This window comes from Mirounga angustirostris, unplaced genomic scaffold (genome assembly GCF_029215605.1).
Source record: "Mirounga angustirostris isolate CCGP_5_RB_7025 unplaced genomic scaffold, mMirAng1.0.hap1 SCAF_12, whole genome shotgun sequence".
In the NCBI taxonomy this organism is placed as follows: domain Eukaryota; kingdom Metazoa; phylum Chordata; class Mammalia; order Carnivora; family Phocidae; genus Mirounga; species Mirounga angustirostris.
The window spans coordinates 60,039,541-60,061,809 of NW_026991720.1; the positions used below are offsets into that span (position 1 = coordinate 60,039,541).

General features: G+C 37.2%; 1 protein-coding gene across 3 annotated transcripts in view; it reads left to right on the plus strand.

The window, feature by feature from the left end:
* The first annotated feature begins 1,133 nt into the window (after positions 1-1,133).
* The window catches only part of ETV1 (ETS variant transcription factor 1), a 97,462-nt gene continuing 76,326 nt past the window's right edge, over positions 1,134-22,269 (plus strand). Inside the window, exons 1-7 of one of the 3 annotated variants that reach the window (XM_054505272.2) lie at positions 1,134-1,333; positions 2,029-2,341; positions 2,440-2,636; positions 2,744-2,902; positions 3,725-3,812; positions 5,226-5,273; positions 14,701-14,754. In XM_054505272.2, the coding sequence (XP_054361247.1) occupies positions 2,858-2,902; positions 3,725-3,812; positions 5,226-5,273; positions 14,701-14,754 (235 nt within the window). In that variant the 5' untranslated portion in view covers positions 1,134-1,333; positions 2,029-2,341; positions 2,440-2,636; positions 2,744-2,857. The remainder of the gene's footprint in view (positions 1,334-2,028; positions 2,342-2,439; positions 2,637-2,743; positions 2,903-3,724; positions 3,813-5,225; positions 5,274-14,700; positions 14,755-22,269) is intronic. The other 2 variants (XM_054505271.2, XM_054505273.2) reach the window with 2 other exon arrangements.

Genomic DNA, 22,269 nt, shown 5'->3' on the forward strand with positions numbered 1-22,269 from the left:
CTTTCTCCCCACTCTCCTTTTCTCTTCCTTTCCTCTTCCGCAGCTTTTCTCGTAGGCAGTGCGCCCTGAGATTGTCGCCCTGTGAGCATTCCTTTAATTTCCGAGTTATTTCTTTTCCTCTTGTCCTCAGACCTAACCCTCCTTTTCTTCAGATAGTGTTTGTTCAGGGACGAATCATAGAGGAGGTAGAGGGATAGAAAAAAGTTTTTTGGTTTGGGAAACTTGGGCCTTTGTTGTGTCATTTCCCCTGCCCCTCCCCGCCCCCAAGCACGTGACCAAGAAAGGCCGGAATTTTGTGAATGGAGCCGAAAGGTGGCTGCAAGGGCGGGAGAAGCTCCGCCCCTTCCCCTGAAGCGGCCAATCTCCTAGCGGAGCGCTGCGGGGTCAGCAATAAACAACAATGGGCTGGGAACATACGACACGTTATTGGCTGAGGCGAGAACCTCGCGGGGGCCTACCCTAAAGCTCCGCCCCCTCTCGGTTACCCTGGATACCCGTCGGGCTTTGGCCGTTGAGAAGGGCTTTGGAAACTGTTGCTCACGTTACAGAGGCTGGTTTATCCCAGGAATGCTGGGCGGCGGGACACTCTTGCTATTGGCTCCTCGCCTGATTTCACCCTCAGAATGTACCCGAGAGCCTCACTATTCCGCTTGGAGACCCAGGCTGTGCCTGGAACCCCTCCGTGGCCGAGGTTAAAGTGCAGTTCCCGCCCCAAATGCTTGTTAGGTGCTCGCGTTTGCACCGGCTACTTGGATTAACTAGTTTGAGGGAATGCACGGTGGGTGTCCTTGCTGTCCACAGTTAATTGGGTTTTCCCCAGTGATACTTCTTCTGTTGTTGTTTATTTAATTTTTTTTTTTTTTTTGACAGAGATATTTACCCTCCTAGTTCCCTGCATGGGTCCGGAATTGAGTCTTACGGGCTCACACTCTCATTTCAATGCGTCTCCATCACGTTCCATTTAAGGAAGGAAACTTTCAAATAGAAATTGAGAACTGCAGCACGTTTCCCTAAGGCGGAACAGCTGCCGGAAACGTCCTTTGGTCTCTAGCTCTGGTCGCCATCAGGATCACAAGTAAATTTCAACACCACTAAGTAAGCTGGTCCCATCCCCACGGCCTCCCATCCACTGTTGGGCCGAGGCTGCTGCCTAAGTGACTTTTTACAGCTCCAAGCCTCATAGGCGCGTCAGGGCAAGTGGTTTCAGAGTTGCAGCCCACACTTTTTAACGTCCCGATCATTGTCCTTGAAACCCGAGCCCCATCACCGCTCGCCCCCAGCTCCGGGCTCTGGCGGTTTAAAAGCTGGAGAGGAAGTGAAAGCGTCAAGTACAGTAAGTGACACCCTCCGCCTCCGTGTGTACATAACAAAAGCTCAGGAAACGTGCGGGTCCCTAGGATATCCGAGCCACCCCATTCCCTCCCTGGTCCTCCCCACCTCCACAGTGGACTGGAAGCACCTTGTCGCAGTGCACACGTGGGACACCTTTTTTTTTTTTTAAATATATATATATATATACTTTTCTTCACCTAGATTTCTCTGTGGTCCTGCTAAATTTCCCTCCCAACGCAACCGCTCCTAACTAGCAGTTCCTCAGTTCCCAGGTGCTTTTACTCATAGATTCTTTATTGTACTGTCCCATGAACGACAGGATCTTGTTTTACTTGAGGGTGGCCGTTAAAAAGTGGGGCTGGGTGTTGGAAAACGGGAAAAGAATTTGGGCCAAAAGCTTAGTGGGAACGAGTCTATAGAGCGAGGTGGGCTCCTTATCAGGTTAAAAGTAGGGGGGCTGGAGATGTTGAGGGAGGGGATTCGAGGGAGTAAAGAGGCATGGGCTTGGTGGGTAGTAGCACTTCAGAGTATATGCCAGAACCGAACAAAAGTGATTTAGGGCATCAGCCCAATAGTGGAAGAAACACACCAGTAAGGAATACTAGCGACTCGATACACATGGCTTCAGTGTCCCGGACGCCTTAACGATAAGCAGAGCGTTAGGAAGGCAATTGATTTCCTCTGTGGCGTTTGCAGGCTGTGGATACTGCGCCAGCCCGCGGAGCATCCGCTAGGAAGAAGGGCGCGAGAGATCCACGAGAAGGGGCAGCAAGCCGCCTGATTGACAGCTCGAAATCTGATCTTGTGAAAGAGACGCGGAGCCAATGGGAGGCAGCGATCCATCAGTTTGGATTGGAGGCCCCTGGAGGAGAAGTAGAGGAAAAACCACCGAATTGAGCTCTGTCAGAGGCGCTTTCGGCTTCCAAAGGGGAAGTGCTGGGCAATAATTAATGTTTTTATTAAATTTGGAGGGAATTTTTTGCAGCCGTTCGCCTAGCGTGGCCTTCAGGTGGGTCTTTCCAACAACTTTTTATGTCTCTCCAGATAATTGCATGGTTGTGGGTTGCAAAAACTATCCTTATGAAAGAGGTGTCTCCGTCTCTTTAGTCCCGTTAGGTGCAAAGCAAGTCTCGTTGATCGCCATTGCTAGTTTTGCACACGTTTGCGAATCAGAGCTGCCCGGGCTACACCGACCGCGCAGGGAAACATCGAGAGTGTAAATAAATACATCGCCTCTTGTTCGGATTTTTGCTACTGCCGAAAATATGTAAATTGTGAACTCTCTTGGCTCTCTGTGGATCCAGGTGAAGGAGGCGGTGTAGGGAGGGTTATTTTTGTGAATGGGACTGTCGGATGGTAATTAGCTATGCAAATTCAAGAGCTTCATTCATGATTTTTTTTTTTTTTTTAGCCTAAAAGCCATCTTGTTCCCCTCTAGGTTGATAGAAGTCCAGATCCTGAGGAAATCTCCAGCTAAATGCTCAAAATATAAAACACTCAGCTGAGATTTGCGAAGAGCAGCAGAATGGATGGATTTTATGACCAGCAAGTGCCTTACATGGTCACCAATGTGAGTGATCAGTTCGAAAGTTGCTGTTTATAAACTTGACTCCAACGGGGGGGGGGGAGGAGGAGGGAGAGAGCGAGAAGGGAGGGGGTAAGGGGGCTGGGATTGCAGATACTTTATCTGCTTTGTTGCCACTGTAGGGCGACTCTGCTTCTAGAAGCCCAATCTTCAAAATGAGCTTACCTTTCAGTGATTTGGATAAGGCATAGTTTTGTTTTTAAGACCCCCCCCCCTTTTTGTTCTGATTAAAGTGCCCAAGATGAGTGGAAGAGGAGATGGAGGGCAGCAGCAGCTGCTGCACTCAAAGTTTTTGGCTGGGTTTGTCTGCCACATTGAAAAGAATGAAGTTGAGACAAATGCTGACACTTTTTGTTTACATGGGGTGTTTTTGTTTCTTTTTTTATCGTCTCGTTTTTTCCTCATGTTTTTTATTTCACCACTCTATTTTTACTTTTGTTTTGGGGGGTGGTATCAGAGAGAATAAAATTCACGGTATTTTAGTCTAGCTTTGATCCAGCTATAAACGACTTTAAGTGTGATTGCTTAATGTTGTTTTGATGCTGAGATGCCATGAATACATGACTGATAAGTAGTAGTGTGTTACGCTTGGCGCTGGGAAGCAACTCTCCCTGGTTGTTTAATTCTCAGCCTAAGCTTTCACTGTCAAGTGAACGCTGAAAATGAGTATTGGAATTGATACTATGGACTTTTATTTTTCTATTTAGAGAGAGGCTCCAGCAGACTTATGTATGCATGTGTTTTTTTTTGTGTGTGTGACATCTGAGGTTTACATTTTTTTAAAGGATTTTATCTTTCCCTTTGTAGAATCAGCGTGGGAGAAATTGTAACGAGAAACCAACAAATGTCAGGAAAAGAAAATTCATTAACAGAGATCTGGCTCATGATTCAGAAGGTGAGGTTTGATTTGGGGCTGAATCCCCCCTCTTTACCTATACCCCCACCCTCATAAAGGAGAGGAGCACTTCAGTCTTAGCTTAAAAATAATAATCTTTCAAATTACTGCATTTAACTGAGACTTTTACTTGGAGCAATTAACATAATGTGACAATTTGCATTGGAGGATATTTTATGGCCCTGTCACAAACTAATGAAAGAAGGAAATAAACACTTAACAGGGACATCCTTCTTTTAATCATTCTTTTGTGTTTAAGTACTCTTGTCCATATGGCACATAACTAATCCCATACACTGAGGTAACAATTTTAAAATATCCAACACCATGGGACAAAGTAAGCAGCTAGGTATACTACTTAATTTCTCCCTTCTACTTTATTAGAAGTTAAATGGTGTAAATCATGGTTTGCTTTCCCATTCTCCATACACTAAAACCATTTACTGTTATCAAACTTTTCATGGATGATTTTGATGACTACATGGTGAGGTCATAATATCTTGTTTATAGGCCTTCAAGTGTTCACTGAATCATAATTAAGGCCTAATTTATAATTAGAATACCTATTTGGGAAATTAGGTTACAGATTTTTTTTTTTTTTTTTTTAATGCACTGTTAGTTAGGAGGTCAGTATGTTATAAAGTATTCCACCCGTACGGGAGCATTCATAATGGACTTAATATACTTAGATTTAATTATCTAAGTTCAGTTTGCCATTTTGATTAGGCATGTTGAATTCTGAAACTTAACTCAAATCTTCATACATATTGGACACCCTCTCTCTCCCACAATGACAGAATGCACAGTTTTGGACTTGATAATAAACAGGTGCCAGGAAATTATCTCACTTTGACTTTTGTAAACCTACTAATGTAGAAATTTTCCTCTAAGATCTTGTATTTAAAAGTTGTCCCTTTTAGTTTTGAGGCATTGAAACTCAAAACATACAGTGCTTTAAGAATTATACCATGTACTGTTTCATCTTTTCTGTAAGGTTCAGAAGATAAAAAGAAAGTGATGGTCAGCCTTTCTACTCTTTCTTCTGCAAGAGTTGACTCTATTTAAGAAAGGTTTACACAGATAGACACACCTTCACCTCAGCCTTTTTGTGAATCCTAGTGTATGTGTGTCTAGTGTCCCTGAGCTTATTTATTAAGTTATTTGTTAAAAGGGGGAAAATATTGCCTTCGTTATTTAATTCACTAAAATAATTTCTTAAAGAAGTATTGCTTAATAGCCATTAAAATGGCAGGATTATTGAGCTATTTAAGTCATGAATCCTATTTTCTTCTTCTATTGACTCCCCCCCAAATTAAATTGATACTTAGTACCAATTTCATGACAAACATTTCCATTTAATGGAGCCTAAAGGTTTTTCAAATCTTTTGTTTATGTCTCTGACTTGTTTTTTAGAACTCTTTCAAGATCTAAGTCAATTACAGGAAACATGGCTTGCAGAAGGTAAGGCAAAAAAATTGCTTTAAAAGGAGGGGAAAAGCAACTCTAGAAGGGGAAAAAAAAAGTCCTGAACTTGCTGTCTTAACGTTCAGCCCAATTAATTGAGCTCTAAAAGAGCCACCTCATGTGTCATGCATACATTAGAGTCTCTGATGAGTTTGTCTTTAGGGAATCCGGGGCTGCACTACCCAGTGTCATCACAAATTACCAGGAGAAATTGCTTCCAGCTCACAATCACATCTGCTTTTGGCAAGAACTAATGCACCAAGACTTCAAGTTCTAAGCCTCTGTTCAGATTTTAATTGCAATTGATCAGGTTTATATTATTGTACCTCGAGAGACCTCCTAGAGCCAGAACCCGGCTTGCTGTTTCTTTTACAGCAGCGCATATCATTATTTGGTGTTCTGGTGGAGGACTTTTCTGATGGCAGAAATTAGTTTCTCTGGGTTCATCAGGACGGGATGCTTCAAGATTTAAGTGCAAGTGTCTTCTTTCCACCGTGTTCACAACACAGAACGTTAGGTGTGTATCCAATACTTAGGAAATCTATGGCTTTAAAAGAAATCTTTGGGGGATTTGAGGACTTAAAGAAAGGTTTTCTGTTTGTTACTGATATGTGATATTTGCTGAAATTGATTTTTGCTTTTGTGTCACTTTTACTAGGATTTATTTAATATAGCAAGGTGACGTGTGAAGGCATTACTCTTATTTTTAATTACTTTTTAGTAAAATTTTGTGTTGCAATCTATTGTATCTTTTATTGGGTGAAACTTTATTTCATAGGAACAATGAGATACTGCTTCAGTACAGCTTAATACAACTTGAGAAATGCCTAATGTTGAGGGACTTTTGTTGGTGTCCAGAATTTGAATTTTTTCTTTTGGGTTTGTTATAAATGTGAAATACTAATTTTGTCCTATGATGTGTTTTATGGGAAGAACAAAGAGAAAGTTCTATCTATTTAAGCATTGAGTATGATTTGTATCTCTGTCTGTATGTTATCTGGGAAACATGCAATTTTTGGAACAGATTTTTAAGGTTGTTAAAAGAAGGGAGAGAGTCTCTTTAAATGGAACCCAAGTGTTGCTGTTGCTACTTTGAGCCAGACTGCTTTATCGGTGGTCTTGCTTGCAGTTCATCAAGTTGCTGTTAGCATGTAAAATAAGTTTCTTTGTTTTGCTGATATTCTAGTTTTCCAAAAAGCTTTTGTAGTCTTTATAGATCTTTTAAGTTAAATAGCTCTTCTAGTAGCCCTTTGAAAGGGTGATTGTATTTGCGTGTTCATAAAAGGTAAGTAAGTATTAATGAAAGTTTTAGTTATATTTAAAGGTCATTTTGCTTGTCTCTGTAAATGAAACTTACTGCAATAGATTACTTACTATTGCAATGTAAACCATATATTCAAACCTAACTTTTTCAAGAAAAATTTGCACAGAGGTCCTTGTGTTAACTTTGATTTGTTAGTTTTGCAAAGTTGAAGGTTGTAAGGACATTACATTCATGAGGAAATTTGTTCGCTTACCTAAAATAACTTGAAATATCTATTTTAATTGTTCTCGAAGGTTTGTTGGTTCTTAGATGTTTAAGTCTCATTGATTCCAAGTCATTGCACTTGCTGGCAGATTTTGCATGTGCATAGCAACTCTGTTTCTGGAATTTTAAAATGTGGATTCTGTGACAGACTCTTGCCATTTTATAATCAGTTTTAGTACAGTCTCTGACTTTTGACTTGTTTTGTTTATTTGTCGCTCGGTAAGTGATTTGAATAACTTATCCAAGTTAATCTTTTAAAACTCTGCACTGAATATATTCTTACCTATGATTATTAACATACCTGTAAATCAGATTTGAAGATTTAACTTTATATAAAACAAACCTAGAAGATGACTGATGTATTTGGAGGAACATGGACTTTTACTTAGAAAATGATTCATAAGCTTAAATAAGTTAAGGAATTAATCCTCGGGGTGTTTTATTGAATACCCAGGTGGGCGACTGTTTACAAACTGGATAAGACTGCATTTTAGAATAATGTAAACAGTTTTCAAATTAGTTTATATTAATTTATCCTATCATGATATAAGCAAAATATTGTTAATATGACTTTTAAAATTTAATAATGGAAAGAGAGTTCTTTTTTTATTTTTTACTATTTGTTAATAGACTGCATATTTACTTTTATTTTTAGCAATTCTGTATCATTATATTATTTGCTTTAGCATTTTAACTTGACTTATCACACATCTTGAACTAAGAAGAGATCTTAAAATTACACTAGGTTATTTGTAGCTAGAGTTGTTCATTTCTGTTCTTCTGGACATCCAGAAATTAAAACATTGCCAAATTGGCAGAGTAGGGACTGTTTATATATTTCTTTTCATAATGCTTGGTAGCCAAGAAAGTGACCATGGAATTTTAAGGCATCTTGACCCTTTTAAAAAAGATCATTGGCAATTAACTAAGTTTCTCTCATGAGTTAGAATCCCACTGAGAAGTTATACAGATCTAAAAATCTTATTAGACGTGAGAGTCAAGTTGTGTCAGAAGAAAATCATGTTTTTAAAAAGTGATCAAAGCCCTGAATATTTGGGAAATGATATATCCCAAGATGTTTGTTTTTTCTTATAAGAATTTTTATAAATTAGATTCAAAGTGCAACATATGGATTAGTCATAGGTAAATTATTATGGATTATGAAATGTGTTTTATGTCTAAGGACAAATTAGGGTAGATAAGGTAGCACTCTTTGAGGGTGAGGGTTGGAGCCAGTATTTTCAGTTTGCTAAAGTCCTGTAATTTGGGGGGATGCCTGGAAATATATTTTTAATTTCCAAACGGAGATCAAAAATATGTTTGTAAAGGATGTAACTTTGCATTGGTATCACTTTCTAAGTACTGACACTGCAATTTAAACGTTTTTAACGTGTCTACCACAATTAAATATATTCACCTACACCTCATCCTGAAGAAAATTGAAAAGATAATGTTTTCAGTGACCACAGTAGCACTTAAAAAAAAAAAATGTGTCTGTTTTAAATTTTGCCATAGCTACTTTATATTATAATTTTACTATGTACAATTCTTCATTGATTCTTTGTCTTTTGAGTTAGATTGCTACTGACAGAAAGGCAATTTCTATTATTTGATCCCATGAAATCACGAGTTCATATATCCATCCTGTCAGCATCATGGTAACGTCTTATTCTTAATAGCCTGTTTTAAGTGGTACTGTAGAGGGTGGTGTCCTAGAAATTCATGGTTAAAATGGACCCTTTTGTGTGTGAGGGAGACAAACAGAAGGATATAAAATTGAGTTTGAAAAGGATTGCATTCTTCTAAAATTGCTGATTAGAACTTACCTGCTAACACAACTTGAAGAGAAATAATAAATTTCATATGTATCTAATGTAAATGCATAGCAACTTTTGAACATTGTTTTTGGCATGGATCTAGACGTTCTTGAGGTTCCCTTTCATCAGTGATATTAAGGACAAACGTCAACAGTGATTCGCTGCCACAGAGCGGGATGTTTTTCAGTGGTGTTACATAGTAAGTCAAGTTTCCTGCTGCCCCCCCACTTGAATCAAAGTTTTATCTCCAAGAACAACCTTTCTTCACCAAAGGTTATTACTTCATGCAGGCAAGGCTTTTTTTTTTCTTCTTTTGTTTTGTGTGACCTTCAAATAATAGGTTGAGTTAACAGTAGAGATGTCATTATATCCTCTCCATTTACTTCAGTAGCTGATACTAAATTTACATTCAAAATAGTTCCTTATGAAGTTCCTTTAAATAATGTGTGCTGTTGTTTCTCGCTATCCATGTCATCCACAATGCCCAGTAGTCATAATGTACTCATTTTTATTTTTCAAACAATTATACTGTTTCTTGTTAAAATGGACCATACATTGGATATGTGCTCATTAGTTTTTTTTATGTGCTACGGTAAGAGCTAAAGATTTTAAAAACTACATTATTTTATGTGGTTTACATAAAAAAAGGAAATGAGAATTAAGCATTAAATTACAGAAGTCCATACTTTTTCTTAGTATTGAGCAAGAATCACACATTTTGTGTGTAGGGGGGAGGGGTGCTACTACTCCTCTTTTTGTTGTACCAGGAAATACTCTCAAATATGAAAGGAAGACTTCTTATTTGGATTTGGTTAAAAGATAGCAGGTGGAGTAAATGTACTATATTTTAAGTATTTATTGGAATTATATAAATGTCTTTTCATCTAGGCTCTACTTGCAAAATAAAAAAAAGTTTGTTAAAAATAGAACTCGGATATGGTATAGCTTCGGTATACTTTTCCAGAGGGTCCTGATCAGTGTTAATGAAATATTGCTTTTCTGGTTCAGTTATAAGAAATGTGTCATTTCTTGAATTTCATAATATAACTTCATTCCCTTTGACCTGTGTAGAAGCTTGTAATTAAAATTAATAATAATAATAATAATAATAATAATAATAATGTCAGACCTCCGTAGTACTAGGAAACAGAAACAACAGCTCTTAAGCTATGCTTGTTTCCAAGTCACTATAGGTCAGCGTAGAGTTAGGAGTGGAAGCTGATCTGAGACTGAAGACAACTGAAACTTACTGTTTTCCTTTTTTTAGAGCATCAAGTATTAAAGATGTTTCTGTCATGGGGAAATAGCTCCCCCCCCCTTTTTTTTGGTCTCTTTGAGTATGTTTATACTATTGTATTAATTAATGCTTATACATCGGTACAATCATTTTTAATTTTAAAAGCGGATGTGGTATAAAACCAGGCTTAGTGGCTTCATGATTATTTTGTTCCATGGCTTGAAGCTTCATTTCAGGATTAAACAGAATACCACCGTGCAAAGGTTGATTTTCCTGTTGTTTTACTTTTACGTAAAATAAAATTCAAGTTTATTCAGAGAAACTTGTTGCTAATTCTTTGATTCAAAATGAAATGCTACAAAGTTCAGCAATAATCTATTATAATCTCAGGATAAAGAAAATCTGAATAATAGGCAAGAAAAATAAGACATTTCTTCAATGATTTTTTTCCTCCCTCACTCCCTCCACTCTCTTAGTTCCTTCCTTCCTTCCTTTTTAGTTTTATACATTTATGTTTTTGTGATAACTTACCCTATAAAGCCGGATGGGTTAAATATATATCTATGTATCTATAGAGAGAGAGGTAGATACATAGATAGATATAGATGTCTATCTAGCTATAGATAGATTTAATTTTGTAAACTTGTCATTTATTTAAATGTATACCTTAATGGATCTGAGCTGTATTTGAGATAGAGCAATAAAATTGGTGTGTTTATTGCAAGTTCAAGTTGACTTGCTTTAGCTCTCTGGAAGGGCGTGACATGAAAAGATTGCGGTTGGGCCACATGGCTCATGCTGGACTGTGTTTTTGTGAATGGAGGCAGAACTCCAGTTCTGCCTGCTTGTCTGGAGGAATTGCTGAGGAGATCAGCTGTCTCATTCACAGGCAGAAAGAATGACTCATACATCTTCCGCCTTGTTTGGCTCCAGGTCATTGTTACAGTGGATAGAACTGGTTTTAATTAAATATTAACCCCTTTTATACTTGACGTTTGTTCCATTTGTAATTTTTCCACTTTTTTCCTAGCTTTAAAAGAAAACTCCACGGACCTCTAGTTTGTAAAGAGCGGGGGGGCTTTTTACTTGCCTGCAGCCAGCCTTGGAAAATATTTAAAACTCTTACCTTTTCTTAAGTAGTTAGTATTTCATTTGAAAGTTTAAGCATAAAATAAAGGGACTCTATTTAAAAATTGCCCCCACCCCCAGAAATGTTAGTTAAGAAAGTATGCTGAAACTGAGAATGAGGGTTAGTGATTCTGTGACATCTAGATCATGATTAATATTTTCATGAGTTTGTTTCTTACAATATGTATTGCTATGCACTAAAAGAGAGAGAAAAAAAAAAAAAAAACACAACAACTCTGGATAATAATCTAGGTAAAGCAAAGAGCTGAGAGAGCAGATACTACCCTTTTAAAGCCCGAGTCCTGAGACTTGATGGCAACTTGTCTATTAATGTGCAATGAACTGATAGAGCTGCTCCAGCTATTACCAATAAAATCCACATGCTTAATCTTCTTGAAAGCCTTTTATTGGTCTTTTGGTCTATACTTTTCCCCCTTGTCCTTTCTTACTCTTCCCCTTCCTCTTTAATTACATAGTGTGGGGAAACATTTTCATTCCCCAAAGGTGATTATTCCAAGCCTAGTTTATAATAGATAGCAGTGAAAATAGTGTTTTTTAAAGGTTGGCCGCTATGGTTAATTTTCCACTTTGGAGTTGGTATGGCTTGCCACAAATTTTCAGGCGGCTGTAGTTTGCTATTTCACAGAATTCCCGTGAATTGAGAAAAAAGGAAACTTATGATATGAGTGTGGCAATACTTTGTCATATTTTCCTTGCCCAGATCCAACGTGTGTTTTTCGTTAACTGCTTTCCTTTTACTCTAACTTGAAATTAGAAGTATACTTAAGCCTTTGTCTATTTAAGTAGCATGCTGCTTCATTTGGTCTATTCCGTTTCTTAAGATTAGCTTCTGTGAAAATGTGAGTCATATGTTTTTTGTTAAAATGCTGTAATATGTTCAGGCATAAGTGTGAAGTATTTATTCAGTATGTTAGAGAGTTAGAACAGAAATAGCAATTCTTATAGCAATTCTTATTCTTTTTACAAATTGTTATGGACCTATTTTCTTTAATTTGTGAAGTATAACTTCCAGCTTCTTCTAAAATTTGGCTTTACCCCCCCCATGCTTATCCCAACACATACCACATATCTACCAGTGATTTTTATGTCTTTCTTGCAGTGAAACTTATCACAGAGTTACAGTTTTCTTTTATGATATGATAGTAAGGAAAAAATAATGTCTGGCCTTTAGGACATTCATACCAGCATATTTAGTTACAAATAATTTTTGTTACTCACCAGCTATTTTTAACTATTCCTGTAAAGGGATATTACATTTTTATTAGATTCTTGTAAATGTTGGCTTTTTTTAAAAGCATAGTAATTGCTGTGGTTGATAATTTTGCATCTCCATAGTTATGTCTGTTTAGCTGTTAATTTAGAAGGAAAGCCAAAACATGTGGGTATGGTGGAAAAAATGTGTAGGATTTGGTACTGTCTACCTGCTGTTATTTATTAAATAGATATTGAAAACATTTTTGTATTTTTTTTAGTGTGAAGACTTATTTTAAAGACTAAAATAAGATTTTAGACTTATTTTATGTCTAAAATCTCCACTTCTATGAATCTGAGAAAAATGAAGCTTGCTGTAATGTCAAAAATGTTTATAGTTAAGAGAATACTAATGTACACATTTTAGCTGTTATTTTTATCCCTTTCCAATATAATTCAGGAGAAGTGAAGATTTTAAGCTTGCATTGTAATGACAAGTAGTTTTGTGTGTGTGACTTGAAAGAAATGGGTGAGAGGTGAAGATTTGGAAAAAATAAGTAACATTTAGGATTTAATTTAATCGTCACAGAAAACCCATATTACCACTATTAAACTGATGAATAAAATACAGTTCAAATAGGTTAAAATAGCGTACACACTTTAGACATAGGAAGTCATAAAACTGTGACTTGAAGTTTGCGTGGCTTTAGTTACTGATGGTAGCAGACATTAGTGGAATATGAAAAGGAAAAAAAAATCTCTTCTTCCATTGTACGCTGATCATTTATAACTTGAGAGAAAGTTCTTAATATTTTTGGTGACAGAGGATGGAATTTGTCTTTAATAAGCTGATGTATTGGTGTACAGACAACATTAGGAAATAATTTAATGTCTGGCTGTATATATTTTAACAATTGGCAAGATGATCATTGGTTCTGCTCTTAACAACATGACATAAGTTTTTTTTTTTTTTTTAAAGATTTTATTTATTTAACAGAGAGAGACATAGCGAGAGCAACACAAGCAGGGGGAGTGGGAGAGGGAGAAGCAGGCTTCCCGCAGAGCGGGAAGCCCGATGTGGGACTCGATCCCAGGACCCTGGGATCATGACCTGAGCCGAAGGCAGACGCTTAACGACTGAGCCACCCAGACACCCAACATGACATGAGTTTTATTTAGCCAAGTATTTCTGCTTTTAAAAATGTGATTAAATAAGCTGATACAAAAGAATAACCTTATCTATGTTGCATTTCTTTTTTGTATAAATTTTTAAATATAGAATTTCTTTTTATAGGGATTTTTTTTTAACTCATTCAACTAGCAACCTGAAACTTTTTCCACAGAGAATGGTTATGTTCATAAACATTCCCCATTCACAGTAGGCTCTTTTTAAAAAATTAATTGACATCTATTTTAATATGACTTGACTGGATAAAATATTTCAATATTAGATATTACTAGTAAAGTAATACTAGGAATCGGATCGTAGCTAAAGTTAAATAGGATAGCTCCTCTATTTTTACCAAATTAAAAGGAACTAACTTCTATTTTATGTCGTTTATATGTGTTTGTGTACATTTGTGTATGCACGTGAAAGCTTGTTTTAGTAATATCTTGTCAATTTGGAATAGGTTATTTTGATGTCTAAAATCAACCATGATGAAAATACTTTAGAAGTGAAAAAGTGTACTTGTGTTTTGATTCTGCCGAATGCATTAAGTCCTTGCTCTTCAGTATTTTTTTTTCCTTTACTAAAAATAGGGAAGTTATTTGACATGAGGATTGATTAAATAGTGATATTCTTTTCACGAATGTCGTATAGTTGCCAGGAAACTATTTTGCCTGAAAAGATGGGATTTATTTTTATTATTTTTATAATTTTATTATTATGACATAATCACTACAACATATTATTTTCTTCTCTGTGACCAAAATCAGTGGATATGCTTTCACTAAAAAAATACTTTGTAGCATATTTCAGCCAAATTTAGGTCAAGCACTTTTCCTTATGGTAGTCTCATTTGCAATGGACTGAATATACCCAAAACAGGCATTTCCGTCAAAGCAGAGAGATGTGTGTACGTGCACATCATTTGAAAGGATGCTGTAGTGAATATAGCTGGGCTGTTGCAGCACTAGCAATGGGTACATTGAAATACTTCTTACTCCATTCTTGCAAAGAAGCCCCGCAGCTAATAGAAATCCTGTAGCTTCTTCTATTTTGTATGTCTCTTTTATTTCCATCTGGCACGTGATATTCCAAAGGACCACAACTGCCACAATTATATTTCTGACAGTTACGTTTTCTCATTGACATCAATGGTTGCTTCTGTTTTCCCTCCCAAGTATTGCTGTCAATACCATTTTAAATAGGAGCTCATTGGCAAATAATCATAGGTTTGATCTGAGCCAACAAAGATCTTACTTTGACATTCCTTATGCCTTGGCAGTTTCTCTCTTAATTTTTTTTTAATTTTTTTTTTTTTTTTTTTTCCCCTTCAGCTCAGGTACCTGACAATGATGAGCAGTTTGTGCCAGACTATCAGGCTGAAAGTTGTAAGTATAGTATGACTCATCTCTTGAATTTTTCTGTCTTTCTGGTTTCCTTCTTTCATTCTTTCTCTTTGGTTGGTTTCTACCTCCAGTGTCTGTTCTCGTGTTATGTTGGTACCTTTTTAGCGTATAGTCATGAGGTGATTCTGTTTGTCAAGTTGTGACATCAGCAGAATCCTTGTATGATCTAAGCGGAGCTGCAAACAGTAGCTAAGGAAAACTGTTTTGATTAAAAGATGGTCCTATTCTCTGTATTTGGTTAATACCTTTGGAGAATAGGGTGTGATCCATGAATGTGCAAGTGTTTACTTCCAGCTTTTTGGTATGTTCATGAGAAAAAGTCTGAATACTGATGGGAGAAAGTCAGTAGTGAAGATCCATGTGAGACTATGTATTGAATAACTTACAAAAATTTGTTGGCTTGTATTATTTTATATTCACCAACTTTCACCTGCTTTGATGTAATTTTTAGCTTCATTTTCTGCCTCCTGGTTACAGTGACACAAATGGAAGTAGCCCATGGCTTCTCCTAGGCTCCCTTCAGTGTTTCTTTCCCTGAGCCTTGCTCCAGGGCCTGTCAGAGAATGCGTGACTTGTGATTCATGGGACAGTCGCCTCCCAGTAATCCCTGAGTGCGCGTTATGCTTGTATAAACATGGCTGCCTCCGGCTTTCCTCCTCATATTTATGCTCTGCCATTCTACCAACTAACTGCAGCTGTTGACCTGACGTGTAAATAGTAAAGAAAGGGGTATAAATGCCATCTTGATGATGAAAGTGACCTAATACATTTTCATTCTGTTAGTTACCACGTAGAGCTCTAACTTGTTTCATTTTTCCGGACCATTGATGGTTTCACAGGGGCAGTATTAACAGCAACTAGACATGCTTACTGCCTTACAGCTTATCAAACTCATATTCTCACACATAATCTCACACGTCTAATACCAATACCTATGGGACTTCGAGGAGCAGATGTCTGTGAGCAATGTTTTCCACTTTTCTGTTTGGTATTTTAAATTTCCCAGGTGTCAAGGGTTGGTTGTAAGAAGTTACATCCAGATTTCCTCCTGTGTTTTCGTTCAGCTTCATTAAAAATTTTTTTGTTCAATTGTGGTAAAATATACATGACAGAAAATTTACCGTTTTAACCATTTTTTAAGTGTGCAGCTCAGTGGGACTCACATTGTTGTGTAAACATCAACACTGCCCACCTCCAGAACCTTCTCATCATCTGATTCTCAACTCTGTACTTACCAAAAAATAACTCCTCACTGTCCAAGCCCTGGTAACTGCTGTTCTGTCAGCTTGATTTTTGATCTAAGAAGAGAATTTTATGTGCTGTTTGATGTCTGAATATTGTTATTAGGCAATTTCAAGAAGCCTATTCAGCAATGATATAGACCTTAATTAGATACCCTTAGAAATTTCCAGAAAGATGACAGCCAAGGATGATGGCTAGGCAAGGCCTTCCTTTCTTCTTTAAAATGTGGGAAGGGAATGGTCACATTTCCAGAATTTCTCTTTCTGTGGGACACTGGAGTTCTTTCTAAAAGCTAAACCTGTCATCTGAGTGGGAGAATTATTCTCATTGAGTCATTTTACATCTGAAGAAACTGGTAATGATTTCAATACTGTATCAAATGCCAGGGTAAAATCACTACCAGAAAGAAATTTTTGTTCCTTTTCTTATTTGACCTCTTTTCAGTTTTTCATATTCTTGACTCTTTTATCTCCTTTTAAACTCTTTCTTCTCTTGATCCACATTGGGATGGTTTTTCCTTTCTCTTTTAACTACTTTGATTACTTCTCCCTCCACTCATCTTCCTTCCCTCCTCTTTCCCCAGGGTTCTGTCCCCAAGGCTTTGCTCTCGTCTAACGTGGGCCATCCCTGCACAGTCCCATAGAACTATCTGTGATGATAGAAATAATCTGTTTCTGACTATTTGGTAGAGTAGTCACTAACCATGTTGCGCACTGAGCATATGAACTGTGGTTAATGGGACTGAAGAAATGAATTTGTTGTTTTATTTAATTCCTATGACTTTAAATTTAAAGAGCCACACGTGGCTATTGGTTGCTGTAGTGGCCAGCACCCTTCTGTACAGTGATGTCTCCTACGCTGTTATCTCTGGCCTGGGTGTCCCCCTGCCCCTGTCTACTGGGCATCTTCCCCTGATCCACCATGTGATCCTTGTGCCAAGTGAGAAAAAACGAAACAGCTCGGGACTCAACCCTCAGCCCTTAGCTGAGCATCGGCATAAAACACCATTACACGTGATGCTCCATGGACAGTTCCCGCTCAGCCAGGCCAATGTGGGAATTATTATTATTTTTCCCAATCAACGTCTCTTTTGTACTTCCCTTGCCTTTCCAAGTTGATGGCATCACCATCTAAGCTGAAAATCTTTATCTGCAATTCTTCCTGGTTCTTTACCATAGACCTCCACCTGCTTACCAAGTTGTTGATTCTACCTTTCAAAAATATCTTAATTTTATGGTCTCTACTTAACCTCTATTTGACTGAGTTCACATCCACATTCTGCCTTGACTGATCCTGTGAGTAAGCCTTTTGGTTGGTGTTCTTTTCAGGTTTCCCTCCTCCCAGTCCGTTCTCTGCAGTGGCATTCATGCATTGTTGTCTGACCTTGTTAATTTTCTCCTTAAACTTTCTTCAGAACAAAGTCCTACAGAACATCACTCTTCCATCTGGGCCTTGACTTGCTGTTTCAGTTTTAACTCATGCCATCCCAGCACCTGGTTCCTCCCTATCCCCTGAGCTTGCGCCCTTCTAATTTTTCAATTCTCTAAACAGATGGAGCTGTTTTATGTCTCTCCGCCTTTGCACATGTTGTTCGTTTTGCTTTATAAACTTTTACTTTTGCTTTGTGGTGTTGGTAGAGCTCCTACTCCAGACCTAGCTTAGACTTCACCACATGGAAGTCTTTCTTGACTTTTTCTTGCCACCCTTACCTGCAGAGTTAGACTCTACAGTATCTTGTGTCTTGTACTTACTGTAACATTTTAGATACATGTATTTCTTCAATAAGACTGTAAACCTCTGGAGGATTACGAGCATGTCCTGCCTAGCATGTTATAGAAGTACAGTAAGTAAAATTGTGATCACATAAATGTGGTCAACTTCTTCATGCTCTTTTCCTCCTAAGTGTTTTCAAAGTCCTAATTCCCTTCTTACGGTAGGGAAATATATGATCATGCCTTAACACACTAGATGTAGTCTCATTCTGGAAAAACATGCTAAAACCATGAATGTTTAGCCAAACACTTTCAGAATGCTGAGGTTTTATTTTTCTTCAATAGTGAATATTTACAATTTAACAAATATGGCTCCGGGACTTGTGAATAAAACACAGAATTTTAAAGGAAACCTCTAAACAAAGGTAAAAATAAACCTGAAATAGTCTAATAAAAAGAAAATGGAGGTGTGCTTTATTTCACGTTTCCACTGACATAAAGGACTATTGTTTGAAGATGGTGAGCAGCTAATTTCAATGTTCAATGAGAACAGAACAAAGGGAAATGATTCAAAAAGAGAAATAGGGTATATGGATTAAATTCTAAGGATTTCTGGATGAAGGAGGTTATCAAATATTGGAACTGAAAGGTTAGATTGTCTGTTAAATGCCTTTTACAAATATTTGATTCTTCTCTGGGAATGCTTAGTGGATCAGAGGGATCCTATCGCTAGGAATAGAAAGAAACCCTGCCCCCTCTGTGTGGCCCGTCTATAGACTTTATGGGGCTGTTTTTTCAAACATAAATAATCAGGTTTCCTTGCATACCTCAATCAAATAAAATGCCTCTCTTTATTGCTTTAGTCCTTTGGTAAATGTAGGTTAGGAAAAGGAACAGCCAAAGTCTGTTCAACCCTGGTTTATAGAGCATACATTTGACCTTCGTGAGGTATAAATCTATGTGGAAGAAGAGAGAACAGAGCGTTCAAAATTGTGAGAAATGAGATTAAACTGTAACACTTGGGGATTCTCTAAAAATCTTCCCAAACATTCTTTACTTTTACTTACAAAATATGTCAACTGGAAATCTAGACTCTAAAGACTTATAGCTTGCTGCTAACCTTTGAAGGGTGCTGACTTTCGAAGCACCTATGGTCACTGAAGGCAAATGAAAACAAACAAAAACCTCCCTACAGGTCCATCCTAGGAGGTGAGTGGAGGCTAAGAGAAAAGCTTACTTGGCTCTAACAAATTGTTTATTTCTTAGAAACAAATCTTTTCAGAACTCAGACACTCTGCTGAAAAAAGCAGAATTACTTTAAGATATTCTTTAGTCCAGAGGAAGTAGAAAGCTGTCTTTTCAGAAAAGAGAATTTAAAGAGTATTTAGAACATAAATTAGCCTTATCTTTCCAAAGTAGACACAAATTTATATATAAACTGAATTTTTGTAAATTATGTGTTTATTAATAATCTTACATTATAAATCACATACTTTAAATATAGTTATAGCACTCATCTTTTGAAATCTACTACCTCATTTTTTTTTTCATTACAGTAATATGTTATAATTTTTCCAACTAGTTTGTTTCCATTTGGTTACATTGGTTCTTTTCATTGTTTTCTCTACAGTGATTCACAGAATAGATGATGTTCACTTTACCTTTTACCTCTTCCCAGAATGTTCCCAGGGGTATAAACAGGGTTATGCAAAAATTCCCAGCAGGATAGGTCTTTATAACTCTACTTCTTTCTCTTGTACTCAAGAAAGAACACTGGAATGCAAGTCAGTTAGAATAGTGTCATTAAAGGAATAACAATAACCTTGACTCTGATATGTTTATATATCAGAAAGTAAACATTAAAAGTTTGCAAGTTTGCGTACTTCAATTGAAATTCGTAATAGGGTACTAGTGACCCAACTGAAAACCATCACGGCAAACCAGTGTGTGGGATCTCAGCTGTTAAAGCCACTATTACATGGATGAGTCTTTGTTCAAGTAAATAAAAGTCATAGCTATACTTCATTTTCTTAGGAATCAAAAAAAAAATCTAATAGTACTTGGGTCCCTTTTGCAGTTACATTGGGAGGGGGCGGGGGGCACCTTAACAGATAATGATTACAAATCTGCTTTTTAAGAAACTGAAGTCAGAGAAGTCTCTGTGCAGACCCTGACTAAATAACTTCTTTTATGTTAACCTGTCCTTGCCCTGCATTGGGAAGTTCCATTGGTGGCTTGTGTTTCTTACTTTTCTGCTTTTCTACTAAGCCACCTTCTTGTGTTGTGTTCCTTTCTACACACATAGTGAGTACTTGATAAAAGTTAGCTTTTTATTACTGATTTTGAAACCTTTCTTGCCCGATTAAATTTTTGGATATGACTGGCCGGGAAGACTTTGTCTTTCATTCCTACAGCTTCTTTTACCCACAGGTGAGCATACAAAGAGGAAGTCCATTTCTGGGATTTGAGAACATGAGTTTGTTACTGTGTCTTGTTTTCTTTAAAAAAACCCAAAAAACTGAGGCATGTTTAAACATGCCACTGTACAGACTCAAACTATCCACTTCAAGGATGAATAGCCTCGTGCCTTCCTCATCTTAGATAGTATTACTTGAGATGTAAGCTATAACCAGCTCTTGAAGGTTCTGTTTCCTTTGTGTACGTTTTTTTGTTGTTGTTTCAGTTGTTTTGGGTTTATTTGTTTCTTTGTCTTTTTTGTCTTTCGCTTTTTTCTTTTTTATATTTTATCAAAGCATTATGTTCACAGAGTGGGGGATAAAAACACAAATAAGATTGTTCAACACAGTCCCATTCTCTACAGCAACCTTCTTTTTTTTTTTTTTTTGATGCCTTTCATTTATAATAATATCCATACACAGCAACTTCTTCATTTATCAGTTTTAGATTTTTATCTGGCACCCCATTCAGGAAAATAAGCATTTGAGATGTGTTTTAATTATTTTACTAAAAGTAATCAGCTATGTAATTCTACATGAGTCCAGTAATCTTATTCACATTTGAGTATGGACAAACATCATTTGGGTAGCTTGTTCAAATGTAGCTTCATGTTCCCTGTCCTATGAGAGTTTGCCTTTCAGGTCTGGAATTGGGCCCTCAAATTTCTCATGAGCTATTAGATGATTCTGATGCAGGCTTTCCGTGCAACATAAAGTTAGATATGTTGCTTATCATGTCATTTACTTATTTGTGGAACAATGACAGCAGTATCAGTCTTTTGCTATTAAGTTGTAGGATGGACTCCTGTTCATGTATACAATTCATTAAGTGATAGAGATTCTGAAAATTGTTATAGAAGTAATACACTTCATTTTGTTATGCAAATATACTAGGGAATTAAAAAATGAAGTCTACATAAAAATGATATTGTTGACATTGTTAATTTTTATAATCTTTGATAGAGTTTTTGTATTATCCAGTTCCAAAGACTATTTTTTACTTATATTTCTTTACCCTCAGAAAGTGCTCACTGTAGATCCCTGTCATACTAGAATCAGTTCTAGTTTAGAAGGAATCCTCCCCATGCCAGTTAAGGAGAACCAAGTATTGGTGGCCCTACCATGTTCTGGATGCATCCACTGGGGTTACTCATCCCACGACGGTCTACTCTTTCACTGTTAGTGAGCACCTCACCTATGTTGGGCACGATTTAGAGTCCAGTGGCCACCTTTCAGCAAAACAAACATTTTGGTGCTTGATTGTTTCACAAAGAACATATTTTTCAAATGAAAATAAACCCAGCGGAAAAAAAGCTATGTTTACAAGAAATTTTGTTTTAGATAACGTCCTGGAAATCTGTCAAGTTCCATAGAAGAAACAAACTCTAAATCATACACCTCGGGCATGTCAGTTAACCTTTATTTACTTATCCGGAAAATGACAGGGAAATAAATAATCTCTCAGGCCCAGAACACGTTATGATTCTATGGCACTTCTTCCACATTCAAGGAAAAAAAGGAAAGATAATATCTAAATATGGGGAATGCTTGCTGGATATAAAAAGGTAGATTTTAGAAAAACCACAATTAATGGTGAAATGTGTGTAATTAGAAATTACTGTAAATGACTATATATTTATAGCTAGAAAATTGCATCAGTTTTAATAAAGTCTGTTCAGGTAGATCCTTTTCAAAATTTTTAGGTTTTTTTTTTTTTTTTTTTTTTAAGATTTTATTTATATTGGTGCCTGGGTGGCTCAGATGGTTGAGCATCTGCCTTCGGCTCAGGTCATGATCCCAGGGTCCTGGGATCGAGTCCCACATCGGGCTCCCTGCTCAGTGGCGAGCCTGCTTCTCCCTCTCATCTCTCTCTCTGTCTCTTCTGAATAAATAAATAAAATCTTAAAAAAAAAAGATTTTATTTATTTATTTGAGAGAGAGAGAGAGCATGAAAGGGGGGAGGGTCAGGGGGAGAGGCAGACTCCCTGCTGAGCAGGGAGCCCGATGCGGGACTCGATCCCGGGACTCCAGGATCATGACCTGAGCTGAAGGCAGTCGCTCAACCAACTGAGCTACCCAGGCGCCCC